The 20,976-nt window shown below is 34.4% G+C and overlaps 1 protein-coding gene across 1 annotated transcript; it reads right to left on the bottom strand.

The window, feature by feature from the left end:
* Positions 1-12,473: 12,473 nt before the first annotated feature.
* On the bottom strand, positions 12,474-19,721 carry LOC131024825 (uncharacterized). The gene is made up of 10 exons (XM_057954367.1): positions 19,563-19,721; positions 18,053-18,112; positions 17,924-17,963; positions 15,621-15,799; positions 15,490-15,528; positions 15,280-15,366; positions 15,132-15,192; positions 13,550-13,674; positions 12,885-12,976; positions 12,474-12,760 (listed from the first exon to the last, which is right to left on the bottom strand). Exons 1-10 carry the CDS (start codon positions 19,608-19,610, stop codon positions 12,646-12,648), a joined length of 846 nt encoding a protein of 281 aa, XP_057810350.1. The 5' UTR covers positions 19,611-19,721; the 3' UTR covers positions 12,474-12,645.
* Between the last annotated feature and the right edge of the window lie 1,255 nt (positions 19,722-20,976).

The raw sequence follows: 20,976 nt of genomic DNA, 5'->3' as shown, positions 1-20,976 counted from the left end.
AGTTATGAATAAAATTTATCTAAGTTGGCCGGTTTCAACGAAATTGAGTGAGTTGTATGACGTTCCTGCAAGTAAAATTGAACATGTACCTTTCTTTAGAATGAAGCATATACCCTTAACTATTTGTTCTACAAAAACACACGCCACATTTTAGTTGAAATGGCTGAGAAGCAGATTCTAAAAATATAACATAAGAATTTATCTATACATTAGGAGTCTGTTACAGTACTTAACCCCAACATAATGAGCTACATTTCCCTAAGAAACACCCAGGACAACAGCAAGATGCTAGAAAAACCAATAGACTAAATATTCTAAAAGGGAGTTGATGTAATTTCTTTATAATATTACAGCAAATGAACCGATTAGATAATACAGCACAAGCCACTGCTTAGAGATCATCTTAACCAATTCCATTTAGAGACACCCATTTTCTGCTTTAATAGTAAGGAAGAGCATAAGAAAGCAGTTATTATCAACAGAGAGCTTCTTAGGAAATAAAGGCAGTGACAAAATTACAATTCCAAAGCACTAACTAATCCCCATTATGGTGAGATTCTCATTTCAGTTATAATCATTATAGAATCAATTGGAGATAACAACAATGGATATTACTTAATACCAATGTTTTAAAGTACGTTTTGTAAGGCGAAACGTTTTTCTTCCGCCTCACAAGGCGTTAGTTTCGAAACGGAGTGAGGAGGAATAAAAAAACGGAATTCGTAACAAAACACATAAATTATACCTAATGTCATAAAACACATAAAGACATAGCAAATATTCCAAAATACATAAGTTCATAGCTGCTATTAAGTGTTTAAAATCTTAAATTAAAGTCGCATACATGAAAAGGAGAGGAGCGCAGAGAGTTGACGCTAGTTGCCGCTGGGTTTTGCAATTTTTAAAACCTTCTGACCTTTTATTTTAATTTTAATATGTTAATTACACTTAAATTATAAGTGCCCATTTAAATTAGGGTTCAATTTAACTAAGCCCATCTATTTTCGCACCTAATGCCCTGAAGCCCAGTCCAATTAAGTTCAGAAAATCAGAAAACCTAACTAGGGTTTGACGCAGCGCCTTGCAGCGCCTCACACCGCCTCACCGCCTCGGCCCGCCTCGGCGAGGTGGAGGCGTACGTTCAGGGGGGAGGGGGGTAAACGGCGCATGAGGAACGGTATCCTGCCGCCCCGCCTTGAAACGGCGTTTAAGCGGCGTTTTTTTCCGTTTTTTAAAACATTGCTTAATACTACTTAACTTTGGACTTTATTATCAGGTTGTGTTTCATCTGTAATCAACTAGCCCTACAATAAGTTCCAAGCTGATCTATCTCTAAACACAGGAGCATAAATTAGTCCTGCAACAGGCTCGCAGTTCAAGACAATTCGATTTACAGAGCAGTTCCACACATTTAATAGTCTCTTTTAATTCCAGTTGTGAAAATTCCAATTGGTGGAATGCAAGATCATGAAATAGCTCATTAATTCAACGTTGTAAATTCTTATTGTCTTCTAGTCTCAGTTTCAGAGATTCTAGACCAAAACAAGAATGAGGAAAGATGAGAAATTAAGTCATGAGTTTCTACTCTCCTTTCTTCAACATCACTCAACTATAGCCTCTACATTGCAGTCCCAAACTGAAGTCTAATATTTTCCCAAGCTATACTTCTCTCCCATCTAAAAGATTCATCGCCAAAAAACAAAAAACTCATATTCAAGGAAAAGAATACCTGGCTTGAATTGAAGAGGAGAAAGCTACTTGATCGATTGTGTATTCTAGCAGTAAGAGAATGTGTATTCTAGCAGTAAGAGCTTTTAGTTGGCCGAATGATCGGTCTTCAGATCTATAAAACAATAACCAGACAACGATTATCATTGTTCCAGCCCTAACTGAAATGAAATAGGAGATAAAGGCTCACCATTGTTCCAGCAATGGCAGCAGCAACTGAAGGCGACGATGGGGAGAAGATGCAGAGATAGACGGCGGATATCGGAGCGGGCGACGGGGAAGACGGCGGAGATCGAAGCGCGCAGCGGAAAGATCGACGGCAAAGGGGGCGGGAGCTGAACTAGAGAAGATGCAGAGATAGACGGGCCGTTAAACTAAAGTGCACGATCAGATTCAGAAATCCAGCAACTAAAGGCAAATGCAGGAAAATAGAAGCAATACCTCGGCTACGAGCAGATCTGCGGCCGGCAGGGTGCAGGCGGTGCGGCGACGCTGTGCAAGCTCTGGAGCAGGCGGCGAGCAGATCTGCGGCCGGAAGGGTGGGGCGGCGCGGTGCAGATGCAGGCGGCGATGCAGGCTCTGGAGCAGGGGCGGCGACCGGTGCAGATGCAGGCGGCGATGCAGGCTCTGGAGCAGGCGCGGCGACCGGTGCAGATCAGATGCAGCAGCAGCAGCGCGCAGAACAGCAGAGGCACCGCGGTGTTGGGGGAGACGGGTGGGGCAGCGGCGAGTCGGCGACGGGTGGATGCAGGCTTTGGAGATTGGGGGCTTCTTGGCTTCAAGCTGTGCGACGCAGATTAGGAATGAGGAATTAGGAAATAGGAGGCGCTGATTAGGGTTTAGGTTTTACTTTTTAATATATTAAACAATTTAAATTATATATATATATATATATATATATATCGAATCGAATATCTACGAATATCGAATCGAATATCAATATTTCATTTAAGTATTTGAATAATAATCGAATCGAATCGAATATTTGTTATCGAATACGAATCGAATAATTTCGAATACGAATCAGGCAATTTCGAATCGAATCTCGAATCGAGCAAAATTATTCGATTCATTTACAACCCTATAGACGGCGGATATCAGAGCAGGCGGCGGGGAAAACGGCGGATATCGGAGCGGATGGCGGGGAAGACGGCGGAGATCGAAGCGCGCGGCGGGGAGATCGATGGCAAAGGGGGCAGGAGCTGAACTAGAGAAGATGCAGAGATAGACGGCGGATATCGGAGCAGGCGGCAGGGAAAACGACGGATATCGGAGCGGACGGCGGGGAAGACGGCGGAGATCGAAGCGCGCGGCGGGGAGATCGACGGCAAAGGGGGCAGGAGCTGAACTAGAGAAGATGTAGAATAGGCGACTATTTAGAAAATTCAATAAATATTATCGACTCTTTAACAACGGAAATCTAATTTAGAAAATAAAACAAAAAATTCAACATATTTTAACTACTATTTAGCTACAGAATATTAATTTTCATAAATAAAATTAAAAATTCAGTATATTTTAACGACTATTTAGCTACGGAATATAAATTTTAATAAATAAAATGAAAATTCAACATATTTCAACGACTATTTAGCTACGAAATATTAATTTTAATAAATAAAATGAAAAAATAAGTATATTTTAACGACTATTTAACTACGGATTATTAATTTAATAAATAAAATGAAAAAATCAGTATATTTTAACGACTATTTAACTACGGAATATTAATTTTCATAAATAAAATAAAAAATTCAGTATATTTTAACGACTATTTAACTACGGATGATTAATTTAATAAATAAAATAAAAAATTTAATATATTTTAACGATTATTTAGCTACGGTTTAATAACTAAATATTTAAAATTAATTAAAAAATCAAAATTAATATGTTTCCGTTGGTAATCCGTAGTTAATTAACTACGGAATAAATTCCGTAGTTAAATTCAGTAGCTAATCTGGCGTTTTCTTGTAGTAATTTATTTGCTTATATTTATTCCTTTTAATTTTATTTTCATTATTTATAAACTGAATTTTTTAAATTTTATTATGATTAATTAAATAAATTCTACATTAATTAAATAAGAAAAGGCCATAATAGAAATCGAAAAGTTGGTTGCATGCTTCCAAATTGCATTATCTGAAAAATCGAACAACAAATGGAATAAAAGAAAAAAAAAAAAGTTGCATTCATTTCAAAATTGCCTACTTCAAATCGGCGGCAGATTACAAATGAAATTCAATGCAATTTTTGCCTCAAAATTTTTAGGTTAAATTTTTTCAACTTCCCATCAAAATAATAAAAAAAACCTCTATAAATTCATACTTACAAGCTCATAAACATAGCTAAATTACAAGAGGGGGAAAAGCCGCAATGAGGAAAGTTTTTGGAAGTAATGTAGAAATTTGATGTCTCTCAACCGATTATTATTCAACTGTGGCGAACTGCAAGGAAACAACAAGAAAACGGTGAAGTGATTCATCTTGTAAGTGGTAAGATTAATCACAAATGTAAAAAAGAAGTTCACCTAGATTTAACATTGCTTTCAAATCTGAAATACAACAAGACGGGTACAATTAGAAAACTAGCAAGTGATTTAGGATACAATAAGAGCACCGTATGGAGATGAGTGCTTGCTGAAAAATCAGAGCACACACAAATGCTATAAAGCCTGATTTAACAGCCTCAAACAAACTTGGGGTTGAGATTCTCACTCCAATCCTTAGAATTGAATATGATTCCCAACAAGATAAAGTTTAGAGACATGCATATTATCATGCATATAGATGATAAATGGTTTTATATTACACGAGGTTCACACAAATTCTACTTAGTACCCGGAGAGCTCGAGCCACATAGAACATATAAAACCAAAAATTCATAATTTTGTTTATGTGTGTTGTATCAAGATCATTGATAGCAGATAATGGACAAGTGTTATTTGATGAAAAAATAAGCATTTTTTCATTCACAATGCAAGTTCCAACCAAGAGAACAAGTAAGAACAGACAAGCTAGAACTCTTGATTCTTACCGAAAACATCTGCCTTTCATAAGGAAAGTTTCCAAATTTTGCAAAAGAAAATTTAAATGAACTCGCATATCACTCGGGGTAAAAAGAGGTCTTCCCGAGATGTGTTTACATAATGACAAACTTTGTTTAAAAATACATGCACTTACAGAGATGATATTGTTGACTTGTGTTTTCCTGTTGTTCACGAATTTAATGAAGGATATAAATTTTATGAAACTTATGTCGTATGCTCGTAGCATGTGGGTTTGAAACGCGGAAAGCATTGTCATACAAGCAGATGATGTAATTGTGCATACTAGGTGTGTGTTGTGTAATAGTGAAAGATTGAGGGAGAAGCTCAATCCTTTATTTATCCCAAACAACAAACCCACAAGTCAAAAATGCAAGAGGACATCATTTAAAGTTGATTGAATGATGTGAATCATTTTTATTAATGAATATGAAATTATTTACGAACATCGTATATAATACATGTGGATAAGATCAATGAATCCAATGCACAAGTTTTATGTGCCAGATCTGAAATTGCTATTTTTGTATTATTTTATTTTTTTTTGTATTTTAGCATACTTATTCATGTCCAAATATTTATTATGGATGTACATTTTTATACAATTTACATTTTATTTGACAGATGAACAATTTATCTTTTCAACTTACACAATACTATCAAAAACTTACGTAGTTAGACAAGGTTATTGTGTATAATATGTTGTATATATTTGAGTATATTTTTATTCGTAACTTTTTTAATATTAGACAAGATAGTTAGAACAACACATAACATACATAATTAAACCAAAGTTTGAATAGTACATTACGATATAAGCACAAAGACAATAAAATTATTGCATAAATGTTTGTATAACACAATTTTTAACATATTTCCCATTAATCACCTATAAATACGTCGTCAAAACTCATGAGTTCCTACATCACATGAATAACATAAGAATGAATGCGAATAAGAGCTACATTTTAATATACAACAATGTTAAGATACTTATGTCAAATTGTGTATCCACGCACAATTAGCGATAATGTGTTGATGTTTAATTAACGTATAATGTAATGTCATATTTAACTTTGTTGTTTTTTCAGGAGATGATCGTCGTACAATACATGACACATATTCACTATAGTTGATGAGTTGATATATTGGACAGCGGGCACGTTCGACTTGCATGCTAAAGTATCTTCCATTACTTAGATCTATTGATGAACAATATTAGCACATAGTACAAAAAATTCAAATGTTATAGATAAGCATCAATTTATGTATGTTAAATTAACCATATAAGTCCACAACATGAATCATAGTAGATTTAAACGAACTATAACTTACTTATGTTAGATGAATAACACAAGTATATAAGATAAATCACTAGGCCTATCGATCGATTCGGTTACCCGAACCCGAATTTGTCCATTTTCCCCGAACCGTTTAGGGTGAACGGTTGCGTATCCCAACACCCATTTAAAAATAAAATTCACAATAATCTACTAGTTACGAACATATACAATGAGCAAGTTATCCACTAAAATAAAACTCATTCTTTTTCTTCTAACACAACATAATTTTATTTTAACTAAATATCGATTTTTAAAAAAATATATAATTTTTTTTTAACAACAATTCATCATAATTCATAGCAACTAGCTAACTAAATTCAACTTGTCAACACCAACTCATAAATCAGAATAGCAACAACAAGTCAACAATTACTAATCCATAAGTTCAACAATATAAATAACAACATTTAATCCATAAGTTAAACAACATAAACAACATCAGGCAAGCTCTCGAGCCGAAGGCGGCAGTACAACTTGCTACTGGTGCACTTGCCGCGACACTCACATCAACCATCTTTGGACTCAAGGAGCTTCTAAATTGGTCTAGAACACGACCTCTCATTCTAAATACGGACTCAGAAGCCACGGTGGATATAGGAATAGCTAAAATATCTCTAGTCATCCTTGATAGCATAGGATATAGCGCACACCGTTATTCAGCCACTACTGCAAAATGTCAAATGTGTCCATCACATCATCGTCATCCACTTCATTTTATGTCCCTATATCCTCAAAGAGTTGCTTCTCAGAAAAATAGATAGTCATCTATGAGATATCATCAGCTTCTTGTTGTCCAACACTTTGTCGTGTTAAACTAGCACATGAACCTCGAGGACGTTTGGAGTGAGGGTGTCATTGACGATAGCATACAGTAGAAGTGGCATGTGAGTGAGATGCAGATGAGGTGGCTCGTGGAGGTAGAGTGGGAGTCACCCGCTTCTTATACAACTCGAACAAATTCATCCATCGAACATCTCACTATTGTCACCAACTAAATACCCTGAATAGGGATGGCAATGGATCCTGGACCCGGTCCAGATCCGCGGATCTAGATCCTTTTTTTAGGATCTGGACCTTAGGAAAAATGGACCCAATGGATCTGGACCGGATCTGGGTTATTCTTATAATTTTCGGATCTGAATCTGGAGCAAAAAATCTGAGACCCAGATCCAGTCCAGATCCGGTCCATGGATCCATTTATATATAAAATTATATATAATGTTATTTATTTTTATCTAACTCTAATCTAATATCTATGACTAATCTATATATCTCTTTTCATAAATAATATATAATGCAATTAAAGATAATATTTTACTTTTATTTTAATTTAAATTTTAGTTTTCATTATTATTATTATTATTATTATTATTATTATTATTATTATTATTATTATTATTATTATTATTATTATTATTATTATTATTATTATTATTATTGATAACATTAATTTTCTTTTTTCTATGTAAAATAGAGGACACATTGTTCCGCTGTTATTTAGTACTTGATTAGTATATTCTTATTGTTATTAAACATTGATAATATTTTTATAGAATATGGTTAATTCATTTATTTTGAACAATTGTTGAAAATGTAGACAATAATTATAATTTTATTTGGGATTAATTTAAGATTTATAAATTTATTTTAAAAGATAAAAAGTATGGATCCGGGTCTGGACCCGAGACCCTGTGGATCTTATGGATCTGGACTTGGATCTCATTTTTTTGGATCCAATGGATCTGGACCGGATCTGGGCCTAAGTCAAAAAATCCGGATCTGGATCTGGACCAAGCAAGATCCGGTCCAGATCCGGCCCATTGCCATCCCTAACCCTGAACAACTCCATAAAACTTTCTTCAAGCACATTTCAATGTGCTTCATCTTCTGTCGTGGATCCAATAGCGCAGTAATATAAAGAATCTTGTTCAATATAGGATTTAAATCCTCTGCCTCCAGCCAATATTTTTCAACTTTAAGTTTCATCTTCGTCGTCATGGCTGCAATTTCAACATCTTGATTCCTTTTCAATTCAGAAATAATCTCAAATAAGTCACACATTCTTTGAAAAACAAATGCGATGTGACATAAGAGATTTCTAGAAAGAGAAGTGTCAAATCATAGAAAGTCTTCAAGTACTCCATCATTTTTCTCACATTGACACAATCTTCATCTTGTGGCGGTCGTCATTGAACTTTTTTTGCATCATATAATTAAAAAATATAGGATTCATCATTCTCCAAAATCTAAAAGCTTGCTCAAATGGCTCAGCCAACTCTAGCATCAAATAGGTGGAGTTCCACCTTGTTGGCACATCTAAGCTCAATGACTTCTCGCAGTCAATGTTGAACGCTTTGCAACACTTAGCGAATTCGTCACTTCTCTTCGGGAGCCTTAATCCACTTTATGTGTGCCGCACAACGCATATGAAGATATTGTCGCCCAAAACATCGTCTTCCATATGTTCAGAATTTCCCTAATATATCGAGAAACCCCGACATTCGATATTGCAATGTCCATAGTGCAATATAATATGTTCTTCATATCTCACTCATTAAGTACTTCAACAATCAATTCCCCAACATCCCCCATTTGTGACTGCAAATCTTACGAAAAGCTATAATCTTCTTGTGCAGGTTCTAGTCCTTTCCTATAAAATGAGCTGTAACATAACTAAAATTTGTGTTATTGATTGCAGTCCTACAATCAGTAGTGATAAATACTCTGCCCATGCATTTCTTTGCGAAATACCCCTTTAGATCACCTTTATTCCCGGCAAATAGCTTCACAACATCCTCTTTAATCGTTTGTCTGCTTGGAATTTTAAACTCAGGACAAGCACGAGTAAGAAATTTCCTAAATTCCTCTTGTTCTACAAATCGGAATCAAAGTTCATCTAGAATAATCATCTCACACAAAGCCAACCAGCTCTCCTTTTGGTTAAATTTTCAAGTTGATAATGCCCCACTTTCATTTTCATCACCAGGAATAGGTTGAAAACTCAACCTCGCTTGACCACCTGACCCATCGTGCTTTCTCTAATCTCTATGTGATTTTTCAAACCAGTGGTGCCGTTTCTAGATGAATCAACTTCAACCACGGTGTATTCTGCCCAACAAGAAGATCTTTGATCGAGAGTTTTTCGCTTCTTTCCTTTGGTCACAGTAGTTTCTGTATGTGTCTGGGATTGGGGTTCTTCTCTTTGTTCTTGAGGATGACAGACCTTCAAATTATTATTTGGAGGTCCATTTGAAGCTTGTTGAGTATGAGATTGTGAAGCTTCCATTTGATCTACATAAAGTTTTGCACAATTTCAATTACATTAGTCATAGCTAAACAAACATTTTGAGAGAAATAATATCACAAAATCAATTTGTCAGTGTCAACTAAGCATAACAAATAATAATAGTCAAATGACATTGTTGGAATCTGATTTTGTGTTATGTGTATACTTCACTTTTGAGCAAACAACAATACAAATGTTATCACCAGATACATATACATACATAAAGTTAAGAGGGGTCGTACATGGCATAAGAATTCACAAAGGAGATTCACAAATATTTTCAATACAAATTAATGAATTATTATAAATATTCTAATAAAATATCCAAAAGCATAAGAGGATCACTTTTAAACTAATGTTAATGGTTTGTTCGAGAATAGATAAAAATATAAATAAATATTAAACCAATATAAAGATCAAAGGTATAGACTGAAAAAACACAAATCAATTCGTTTATTGTTAAGCTGGAATCAGATCCCTTTAATTACAAACAAATGGATAAAAATAGACAACCATGAGCTAAAAATAAACAGAAAGCAAGAGAAAGATGACTAGATGAGGTACAATCCGGCGAGAATAAATTGGATATTTTTTGCTCTCCCAAAGTAATGACACAACACAAGTGAACACTGAAAGAAAGGGCTTACTGTGTTTGTGCATGAAGACTGAAACAGAAGTGGGCACGATGGCTCGCGGCAGAGCAGCACATGACCGGAGATTTGTTCGGAGGTCGCGTAGGATGGTGGCGGCACCGTCGAACTTGCGGGCGGCGAATGGCGATGGCCGATGAGAGATTAGAGACAGACGGGCGACGAGAGTGGTGGACTTTAGCTTTACGAATTTGAGAATTAGAATTAGGGCTTCCAATAGTTGAATACTTGAATTTGAATGAAAATAAAATAATAATTATAAATTTATATAATTATTAATTAAATATAAATCGATTATTCAATTCACCCGAACTGGTTATCGGGTTAACCAATTTTCGAAACTTTTGAAAATCTGATAACTGAAACTGATTCAATAACCGAAAAAATCAATTATTGGATAACCGAACCCAAACAGTCCGATTATTGGATTATTCAAAACTCGCTATTCGTTTAGACAACCCTATAAATAACACTGAAGTTTTACATAAATAATAATTTACTTTTGGCCAGTGTCCAATAACAAAAAAATTATGAAAATTAAGACATCATTGAACAAGAGAGTTTATAAGCATAAACAACAGAACTCCATCAAAACAATATTCATTTTACTAATATTAAAAATACATGAATTTATCTTGACGGGTATTGATATAAATTTATATATCTTGTCATTATTAATATTTCAAAATTATTAAGGTTTATCTCACTAAATTTTTTTATCTATATAAGTTTTATTTTGTTGTTTGTTATTATTTTAAAATCTATAAATATTAAAATTTAAATTTTTATACTATTATATTAAATTAGTAATTATAAAGTGTTTCATATATATTGTATGAGATATCGTGATAATCCATGTGCGATTTTTTATAAAAGCAAATGATAATCTTTCATAAATGATATTTTTTATAAAAATAAATAATTCATTATAAATGACATTTTTAATAACAAAAATGATACTTCGTCCGATTAACTGGGTTGGAAGGAAATAAAGGGGGAGAGGGGTTGGGCGGGCCGTGCCTAGTGCGGATGCGGATTTGACCCAACCACATAATTTTTTGTAATGGAAAAGCTTGCCAAATACTCCCTCTGTCTCTAAAAATTGTGGACCAAAAGAGATGGCATGGGTTTAATGAAAAAAATATAATAATTGTGTTTAAGTGGAGATTGGGCTCCACACATTTTTGTAAATAGTGAGAGAAAAAGTTTGTGGGGTCATTTCCAAATAAGAAAATACCATAATTTTCAGGGACGTCCCAATATAATAATAAAGCCACAATTTTAAGGGACGGATGGAGTATAAAACTTCTAAAAAAATATCTATACAATGCATATATATATATATTTCTACATTTTTTATATTTCATAATTACTCAATAAAAATAATAAATTTGAAAGTTTTTATATTTATTAATATAATAGTAGTAAATTTACAATACATTCAATACTTTTGCATCGCAATAGGGCGCAGTAGTGTTGATGTATTAGTACAATAATATTGGTCATCATTAATTGTGTAAGTGATGTTCACGGGAATCCAAACCTGTGTATGTGTGCACGTGTAGATGTGGCATTCAAAAAGTACATGAAAATTAGTACTCCGTCCGTCCCAGCTGAAATGTCTTGTTTCTTTTCGGCACGGAGATTAAGAAATGTGTATAAAGTAGATAAAGTGGGTTGGTGGAAATTATTTAAATATTAAGTACAGAGAGAGAGTGTATTGCCAAAAAAGGAAACAAGACATTTCAAGTGGGACAACCCAAAAAGAAAAACAGGACATTTCAGCTGGGACGGAGGGAGTATTTCTTTCGTCCCATTTATTTTGAGCACGAAAATAAAAAATAAAACTAAGAGTGTAAAGTGGAAAATGACTACTTATTTTATGTGTGAAAAAATGATAGGAACTACATACTTCAAAGAGATGAAGATAATGTTCGGACAACAAACTTACATTAGAAATATCGATAACAAAGTAGTACTCCCTCTGTCCCATTCTAATAGGCTCGTTTTCCTTTTCCAAACGTCCCACTAGATTAGACCCGTTTTCTATTTTAAGTAAGAAAATGTACTTAATTGATGTGAATCATATCACTTTCCTCCTAAAAAGTAAGTTTCTTAATCTCCGTGCCCAAAAGAAGTGAACCTATTAAAGTTGGACACAGATAGCATAATTTAATTGATAAAATATTTTCACTCCAACCAATAAATTGAAAGTTTGAGTCATTGTAATTAAATAAAGAACCATTATTAATCATCTTTCTTTAAGAATAATAATAACATTGGGAATCTCATCAGTTCTGTTTCGATCACAACAAAAGCAGCAGCCTAGCAAGGAATCTAATCGACAGTCGAACTAGATATGTAGAATACAATCCCCATTCATCCTCTTTTCTATATTTGGGCAGCACAAGAAGTCCAAATTTGGGAATTGGATGTAATGAGGGAGACACTAAAAGTAGTAAATTACAAGTGCTAATGTTCTTTACATTTCCATCATGTTACAATTCCATCTATTTCACTCGTCTTAAAATTGGAAATCAACTCCAATATCATCTAAATCTTAGAAATAAAAACGAAAATAACCAAGATTCTTCATATGTCTGTCAAGATTAGTGATGACACAACAACAACATAAGCTAGAAAGAAAAAGATTACTATCTGGAAGTAAAACTTGGGATTGTCCCTCATATTTGGAGATGTGACAGCCCTGTAGATTACAAATCAACAAAATAAAATGAATGTAAGGAAGTTTCTTTTTTTGGTTTTTTGTTAACCAAAAAGAGCTTTGATATTCATATCATTCCAAGATTGATGGTCTTATGAGAGATTACCTAGCAATGCGCTGAGAAAGCCGATGAAAGGGCATGCTCTGGATGAAGACAATACCAGGCCCGGTTATAATAGCAGTAACCGTATTGTCACCCTGCAACAAAAGCAGGCAATATTACCGAAATAATAAGCAGATGCACCTAGTGTCGGCCTAAGTAACTCCTACACAGTATGGAGGTCAAATCACAATGGCAAATACTGAATTAATTCAATTGCAATTTGTTCACAACCCAAAGACAAATTAGTTGCAGTTTTTACTTTGTTGGTTTAGAAAAGGAACACAGAACTAGCATGTCAAACTGAGATTAAAAGTTCACAAAAAAGATAACAATTGTAAACCGACCCTTTATCAGCATTGAAATTTCAACTTTAGTTCTCAGATTTGTAGTACAAACTAAACAATCAGCTGTGTTCAGCATCTCTGGAAAAATATTTCCACTGCATCACTGCTATAAAACAGTTCTCCTTATATAAAACACATTCAAATATATTTTACATGAACATTTCAAATATAACTTCCCGACTAATAAAAGACCTTGTGCGGACTTTACACAAACTTTGAAATAGATGACAGGAAAAACTGATTAAGGAAACATAAACTCAGCTCATCTGCCGGCAAAAACTCATCTGCAACATAGCTTGGGTATAATAGCACACAGATACTTACCCCAAAGAGCACCCTTCTCATAGGAACATTATATTTGATTTGTACATTTACTGATGCTGACACTGCAACAATGCTAGAGACATCAACTGCTAGAACTTCACCCACCTCGAGATTTTTCTGTACAACTGAAAGCACCAGAGAGATCAAAACAAAAAATCAACTTGATCAGTGCAGGATCAACTAAATTAAACAGGCAATTCTACTTATGTATCCAATTGGTCATATTCACTTTACAACTACCAAGAACTATTGCATCAAATAATAATTCATTCTGGAGCGATTCCGGAGAGGAGTTCACTCTGAAGTGCTCGGTCAGACACCTAAGTTATTATAAACAGATAACTTCACAAATAAAGATCATCTTGTTGCATATATATGGTTTGTGGATATTAGTACCCTGATTCTCAATCAGATATCAAGGCACACCTGCATACCCAACAAGGCTTAAGGAACTAGAAATACTACTTAGCAATAATTCTTCTGATTTTCTTAGAAACATTGAAGGACCTCAAAAGGCTATGATGACTATTCAGATGTTGGACTTGCTTATCTTCTGGTAAAATTATCTAAATTTTGTCCTCAAAATTTAGTATAACTGTCAAACACTTAATGGTCTAAAACTAAGAAACTCAAGAAACATTCTTCTATATTCAATTAAAGATGTATTAATGGTTAACAGTGACCAGAAACCTTTGTCACGTGTATTTTCTTTAGCTCTAGAAAGCATAACTAAACAACTGAAAAAGAACAAAATTTGCTTGACATAAGCTTTGATGGAAATAACTAAGATAATTGTACATGGCAATGGCACATAGTACATTTACCTTGCATAAGCATAAGCAAGCATTACTTAATATTATAACAGCATAAATGACACCAAGGCCAGCTTTCTTACATTATGAATGTCAGCAAAAAAAGTTCACTCAAGTCAAACTTATATATAAATAATCACAAGGTTCTGATTATCTCAAGTATTTATAACTCTTTTTATTGGGGGGGGGGGGGACCTTGAGTATTTCTTTCTAGAAAGAGATTTAGAACAATGTTGTTGCAGAACACAGGGAGCACAGGGTCTGGGCCAGAGTCAAAAAGTAGAGTAATAACTAACTTCTTACTATATCTGGAAACTAATTAACTAAGGAATTCCGCATTCACAAAGAAAGGTGGCACATTAAATCAGGGAACATATGCAGTTCTTGCATGTCAAAATTCTAATTGTCTTCTGTCCTGGTCTTATCTATCCTTTGCGTTAAAGTACACAAAAATACTTGAAGTATGTTTATTTCCTATGGATTATTACACAAGGTCTTATTTGTTCGTGCTTTTGGGCAATTAGGGAAAATTTTGAACATACTTTAGAGGAGTATAAACTGCGTACCCTGATTAATTGTTCCACCAGAAGTGAGAAAGCAGAAAAAAGCACATATCATGCCATATACATAATTAGCCATGGACTTTTCTTCTTGTGAGGTCGTTACGAGGAAGGTTCAACATAATAACTAAATGGACCAAGGAAGCAGGTAAAAAAGGCTAAATGTCCATAAGAACTCTTGTAACAGCAAATGGAACTCAGAGGGCGTACCAGAACCACCACCAACTATAAATGCTAGTCCTTGACCAGATATTTTCTGCCTCAAAAATCCCTGAAAGCATGATTACTATTATGAATAGTGTTTGACAAGTAATAATGACGATTGAATGCAAATGGAAGAAAAGAACCCAAATCTGACCTCAACACTAGTAATAACATTCCGTGCCCTCTGATCAACCGTGTTATTTACTTTTACGTCATTTATTGAGCAAATAAAGGCATCTGGCTACAATATATATATGACAAGTCAGATTCCGATGCTGAAAAGTTGGCTAACCATATAGCTAGGATAAGAAGCAAGAGAGATCTCAAGCTATTCCTAAGCAAATCGTTAACTACTGATCAATACCTGGCACAACATTTCGCCACCAAATAAAGCTAAGTCAATCTGTATAAGATTTTAAATTAGAAAAATAGGTAAGGCCAGACATTAAATAATAAGATGATCCAGTACAGCAATGCCATGAAAAAACAACAGACCGGGAGAATTCTTGCAAGAGTAGGTGCAGCAATTCCCACGAACCCATCAGTTGAACCAGTATTCTGGAGTACTATGCTAGTAACACTTTTCCCAAGAACCCATTGCCACACACCTGCTTCATTTTCAGGTATATAGACATTTTCCATTTGTATTGACCCAGACATGTAGCACATGGAACCTGCAAGATATCTGTATATAAATGCATGCACCTGTACAACTTTTTGCCTCCCCAAAAAGAAGATTGAAAAGAAGAAGCAGATATAGTATGTTCTGTAGCAGTAATTAATGTATTGAAATTATTACAACCAAATTCTATTAATATTCCACCAAATCTTCTTTGGTAATTGAGTAACTAAAAGTAAACTTAATAGTTATCATTAGGAAAGGCCCCTTAATGAGTAGAACTATCATAGTATTAGATTGTAAAATTGGGGATAAGAGAACACCCTTAAAGCTTACCTCGAAGTACATATATGCCTTGAAGGTTTTCTGATACATCCACCCTTAATCTTCTCTAGTATTAATACCTATGCCCCACTTTTTTTTTTTTGAGAGGTCATTTAATTTAAGTTCATCCACACAATTGGGAAAAGGAGAAACTGAATTACTACACTACAAAGATATTGAGAATAATTCCTGAGAGAGAAAGAAAATAAAGCATATATTCCCTCCGACTACCATATTAGAATTGGGACCATCATCCCCTTAAAAGGCCTTAGTTACAAGGAAGAATGTACTCCAACTTTATATATTGAAGCAACATCAATTACCAAGTTGATGTGGGGCAAACAAGGTGGCTTCAACACTAAAATCTACCATTCCCCAAAATGGTGTTGTTATTGTCCATCTATTGAAGGTAAAGCAAGGGCATAATTAACCTCTAAGATTCACGACCACCGTGATTCAAGGCAAAAGATAATATCTGTAAGAGTGGGTGATAAAAGAAAAGGCATTACACAAGGGAAGAAAAGAGAATCATCCTCTTTGGTGCAATTGATCTTGAGAATATATGGCACAACCTTCCTATAGTGGACTCTATTAAGAATTTAAGATAAACTAAGAAACAGAAAGTTCCAATTAGTAAATGTAATAACATATTTATACGCAAGGCTCAAGGAAACTGAAAAAGTACTTTTTGGTCTCACATTAGTTTATGTATATTAATGATTCTCAGCAAAATTAATTCCCAACTAATACTACTTGTTGAGTTGCAAAATGGAGGATAGGTCATGCAACAACATTTTCTATAAAAGAAGTCCCATATTAGACGAAAATAAGTTTAATTGGTTCTTACAAGTTACAATATGCATAACGTAAATCCAACCGGAATAATCATTTTATGTCCAATCCAAAGATACAGTCTGAACACTCTTGAATTGAAAAACTTATTATATTCTTCAGTAAAAAGGTTGTGAGAGATAAGGTTTTAAATTAACACATAGGACTAAACCATGTCAGCAGGAAACTCATCCTTCAGTACTATGTGCACAAAAAGGGGTAAAAAGTGACCAAACAGAAGAGTCCCATAAAGAAGAAAGGACACAGCAAAGCAGAAAACGGTAGTAGAGAAGAGGTATAGGTTGAGGGCTTACAGTTATACAGAATGGATGTTTTTTGATCAAGTTAGTTTAGAATAAAAAAGTAGTTGACTTATCAAGTCAAATTGATTACCCACCCAAAGTCAGCTAATCTTGGACTCTAATATGAAGAGTATGTTAAAAGATGTCGACAAAAGTGGGTAAAAGGGAAAGAAACCAAAACATATTTGGCCTGCCTGAACCTGATCTGACCTGCCAATCTGCTACAATTAGTCAGTTCTCAGTACCACCAAAGCAGATACTTGAGAATTAATGTCATTACTTCAGAGGACAAGCTCAATATCTCAAAATTCCCATCACTGAATGGGAGTGACTGACTTTTACAACCAACAGTAACGATGAAGAGATACTGCTAAGGTTAGATTTCAAGTTAAGTTTGCAAAATATATTAAATTACTTATTATTAACAGAAATTGATTAATGGACAATTGAGATCAGCATGCATAACACCTGAGGCTAATTTCTTTGTAAACAAGCCAATCCAAATTCATGAAACGTCTTCAATTTTCCAAGAAACACAAAATGTTATATTTATCTTTTACCAATTATCATCACATAAAATTCAAGGAATTGCATAGAATCAAGTCAGAAATTGCATTTGTAACTTCTCAGAATGTTAATGGATCTCAAGCAAACCATCACTTGGTTAAAACAAAGATAAAATTGATAATTCTAGAGCAGTTAATTCTTGATTGATAGCTTACCAGGCTTGGCAATGATCTTTTCTTGTGGCTTCAACATTATCTAAAGAGATAAAGGCAGCAAAAATATAATTTTTAAAAATCCGACATTTGCCTCTAAAAAAAAAAGAATATTTGATGCTTGAGAAGGACCTGAACTATTTGAGCTTCCCCACCCAATATCTGAAAAGGTGTTACAGCATCTTGTGGGCTCTGAAACATTATACAAATGAGCATGTAAGATACCAAAAAGTTACTTTGAAACATCATGCTTAGGGATATTTTCATTTTTTTCTTACATCTCAAGGCAGGCACATTTCAAAAGGAAAAGAAAAAAAAAATCAGAAGTGCCAGGACAAATTTCTTTGAAAGGAAATGAATAAACTAGGTGATAAAGAAATTGAAATGTGCAGCGCATTAGTTATACATTTCTTTATAAATAACTCAAGAATTCTGATGTAGAAACAGAAAGATCTCCCCACTTCTAGTCAAAATTCCTAGGAGGACTTCTTGTTACAGGCATTATGGCAAATGTATATCTACTTGGTTTGGCCTCTCCAAACCAAGCCCCAGGATGACATATAACCATTGTGGATTTGTGATATAGGTTAGCCAGTATACTCAAAGGCAGAAGATGCCCACAGGCAAGCATGCGGTGGAGGTGGAACTGTTTTAGGTCTTGTTATATAGTTATTCAGTTGTTTAGCAATTGAATTATTCTAGTAACTCAGTTTTAGTTGGACTCTTCAAGGGTTGAAGGTGTTAGGAGTATTAAGTGTATGCTTTATAAGTCCGTGGTCATCAAAGGAGAAAATTCCTCTCCCTGGTTTGTAAGGATAATGCTATTGGCTCTATCAATTTGGTCCAACCTACCATGTCCCTTCCTTAATTCATGCCAGCAACATGAATGGAAACTCGATAGGATCCTGGAGATGAGCGTGTCAGAGTGATCTGGGCTTAATTTCTGAACTAATGCCACGTCACGAGAAACTGGACCATTTAAAGAAGTTGGATAACATTGAAGTAATGCTGGCTGGCATCCCTCATCCACGACAACCAAATGATAGCAGCGGTGACACAGCATCCATTACTTTATTAATGTAAGCCACTGAGTTTTAGAAGTGTTCGATGCAAAAGCATTGATACGAGCAGTATGATGATAGCAGTGTACTTCCAGTTGCCCTTAAAGTATCCAAAAATGGACACTTTTCAACAAGTATGTGCTCGGGAATTCACCACATACCTACCTTCCAAAATGCCCAGCAACCTAAATAAGATTGACGAGATTCTGTCTCCACTTTTTCAGTATCGCTGACCAATCCCCCATTAGACAGGGATACACAACAAGCCACTCAGAGGCAGCTCTAACTTATTCCGAAAAACCAAAAAGGAGCAACTCTAACTCATTCTCGAAATTTTAATCAAATGATCGTTCTTCTCTTCAACCAAGGCTAAAGACGAATGAGTAAAATCAGATTGTCTTTCTGTTACAGTTCTCATCATCATATCAACTCATAAAGTAATTCAAAAACCACCCAACTAAAACCCTAATTCAATGAGAATTATCCAATCCAGATTTGAGATTTCTAAGCACACACACAGATATATATGAAAACGCAGATAAATCCGCAGACATTTTACTCATATAAAAGAGAAAATTAACCTGGTAAACAAAAGGTTGGAAAGGCGTAGAAAAGAAGGGGGCGGCCATTGACGAAGGATCAGAGCTCAAATTTGCCGATCGATCAATCAAATTTTCATTACTGTGAATTTCTGTTCATTTTATGTATGCCCCAGGGTTTTTGCTCTGAATTATACAATTATTACAATCTACCCGGTAAATTTTGTATTACCAAAACTACCCTTACGTCGTTTGCATAAGTGAGCTGAATACAGTAAAAAGAAGGCGGTTTTTGGTCATTTCGGATGAAAATCGGCGTTAATGCATTGATTTTCCGTTGATTGGTGGGACTTCAACATGACGTGGCAATGTTTTATTGGTTCCAGGAACCAAATAGACGTGGTCTTGCCTTCGGGCTTCGGGTGACTCACTACTATCTTAAATTTATTATGTCTACTTTTACTTTTTAAGGGCAGTTTGATTTTCAGTATTGGATTAATTAGGATATAAATTATCCTGATAATTTAGTGTGGATTAGTCATGATTTTTAATCTCAGATGGGTGTTTTATATAATTGGTAATTAATCCCAAAAAGTGTTTGGTATCCATTGAAATAGGTTGGATTAACATATCAAATATCTAAATTAATTGGATTAACATATCAAATACCTAAATTAGTAGCCTATGGAGGGGGTGGAATAATTAGTGTGGGTTAATCTCATGGGGGAGGTGGGATAATTAGTATGGGTTAATCTCACAAAATAAGCCAGAGTCTTGGGATAAACCTGGAGTTGACTATATTAGTAACACATAATATCAAATACTACATAAATTCATATTAATTTAACTTATCCTGCTTTTAAGCCCATATCAAACAGGCCTAATAGTAATATCTTATTCGAAGTTACTATATTATTTACTTGATTCACATCTTAAAGAAAGTAAATATTATAATAATAACTTTGATTAGGTAATTTACTTTCAAAAATTAGTATTCTCGTGTTTGATTGATTTTATATCAAATAAAAAATAATACTAATAAAAATCTTGAAAATAAGGAAAATAATGCAACTTTCTCAATATTCTTACTTACTTATATACTCCCTCCGTCCCGCCCAAGATGCTACATATTCCTTTTCGGGCCGTCCCAACGAAGATGCTACATTTCTATATTTGGCAAAAATAAGAAATTTTAAACACTTAATTAACACTAATTAAGTATTTCTTTATTACATTCTCTCTCCTACTTTATCACTTTATTACCTTCTCTTTCTTACTTTATCACTTTCTCTCTCCTACTTTATCACTTTATTATTACACACTTAAAACATTAATCTACAACTCCTTAAATCCCGTGCCAAAAAGTAAATGTAGCGTCTTGGCCGGGACGGAGGGAGTATTTAATATTTTATTTTTATATTTAAACTGAAATGTAAACTATAATTTTTATCAATAG

This window comes from Salvia miltiorrhiza, chromosome 1 (assembly GCF_028751815.1).
Source record: "Salvia miltiorrhiza cultivar Shanhuang (shh) chromosome 1, IMPLAD_Smil_shh, whole genome shotgun sequence".
Taxonomy (NCBI): Eukaryota; Viridiplantae; Streptophyta; class Magnoliopsida; order Lamiales; family Lamiaceae; genus Salvia; species Salvia miltiorrhiza.
The sequence above is the reverse complement of the archived record's forward strand: the minus strand, read 5'-3'. Positions and strand labels throughout refer to the sequence as shown.

Coding starts and splice junctions, on each gene's coding strand:
- LOC131024825 (XM_057954367.1), bottom strand. CDS start 19,610: ATGGCCGCCCCCTTCTTTTCTACGCCTTTCCAACCTTTTGTTTACCAG. Junction 15,367..15,489: donor GTGGCGAAATGTTGTGCCAG/GTATTGATCAGT, acceptor TATATATTGTAG/CCAGATGCCTTTATTTGCTC. Junction 13,675..15,131: donor TATAGTTGGTGGTGGTTCTG/GTACGCCCTCTG, acceptor TGGTGCTTTCAG/TTGTACAGAAAAATCTCGAG.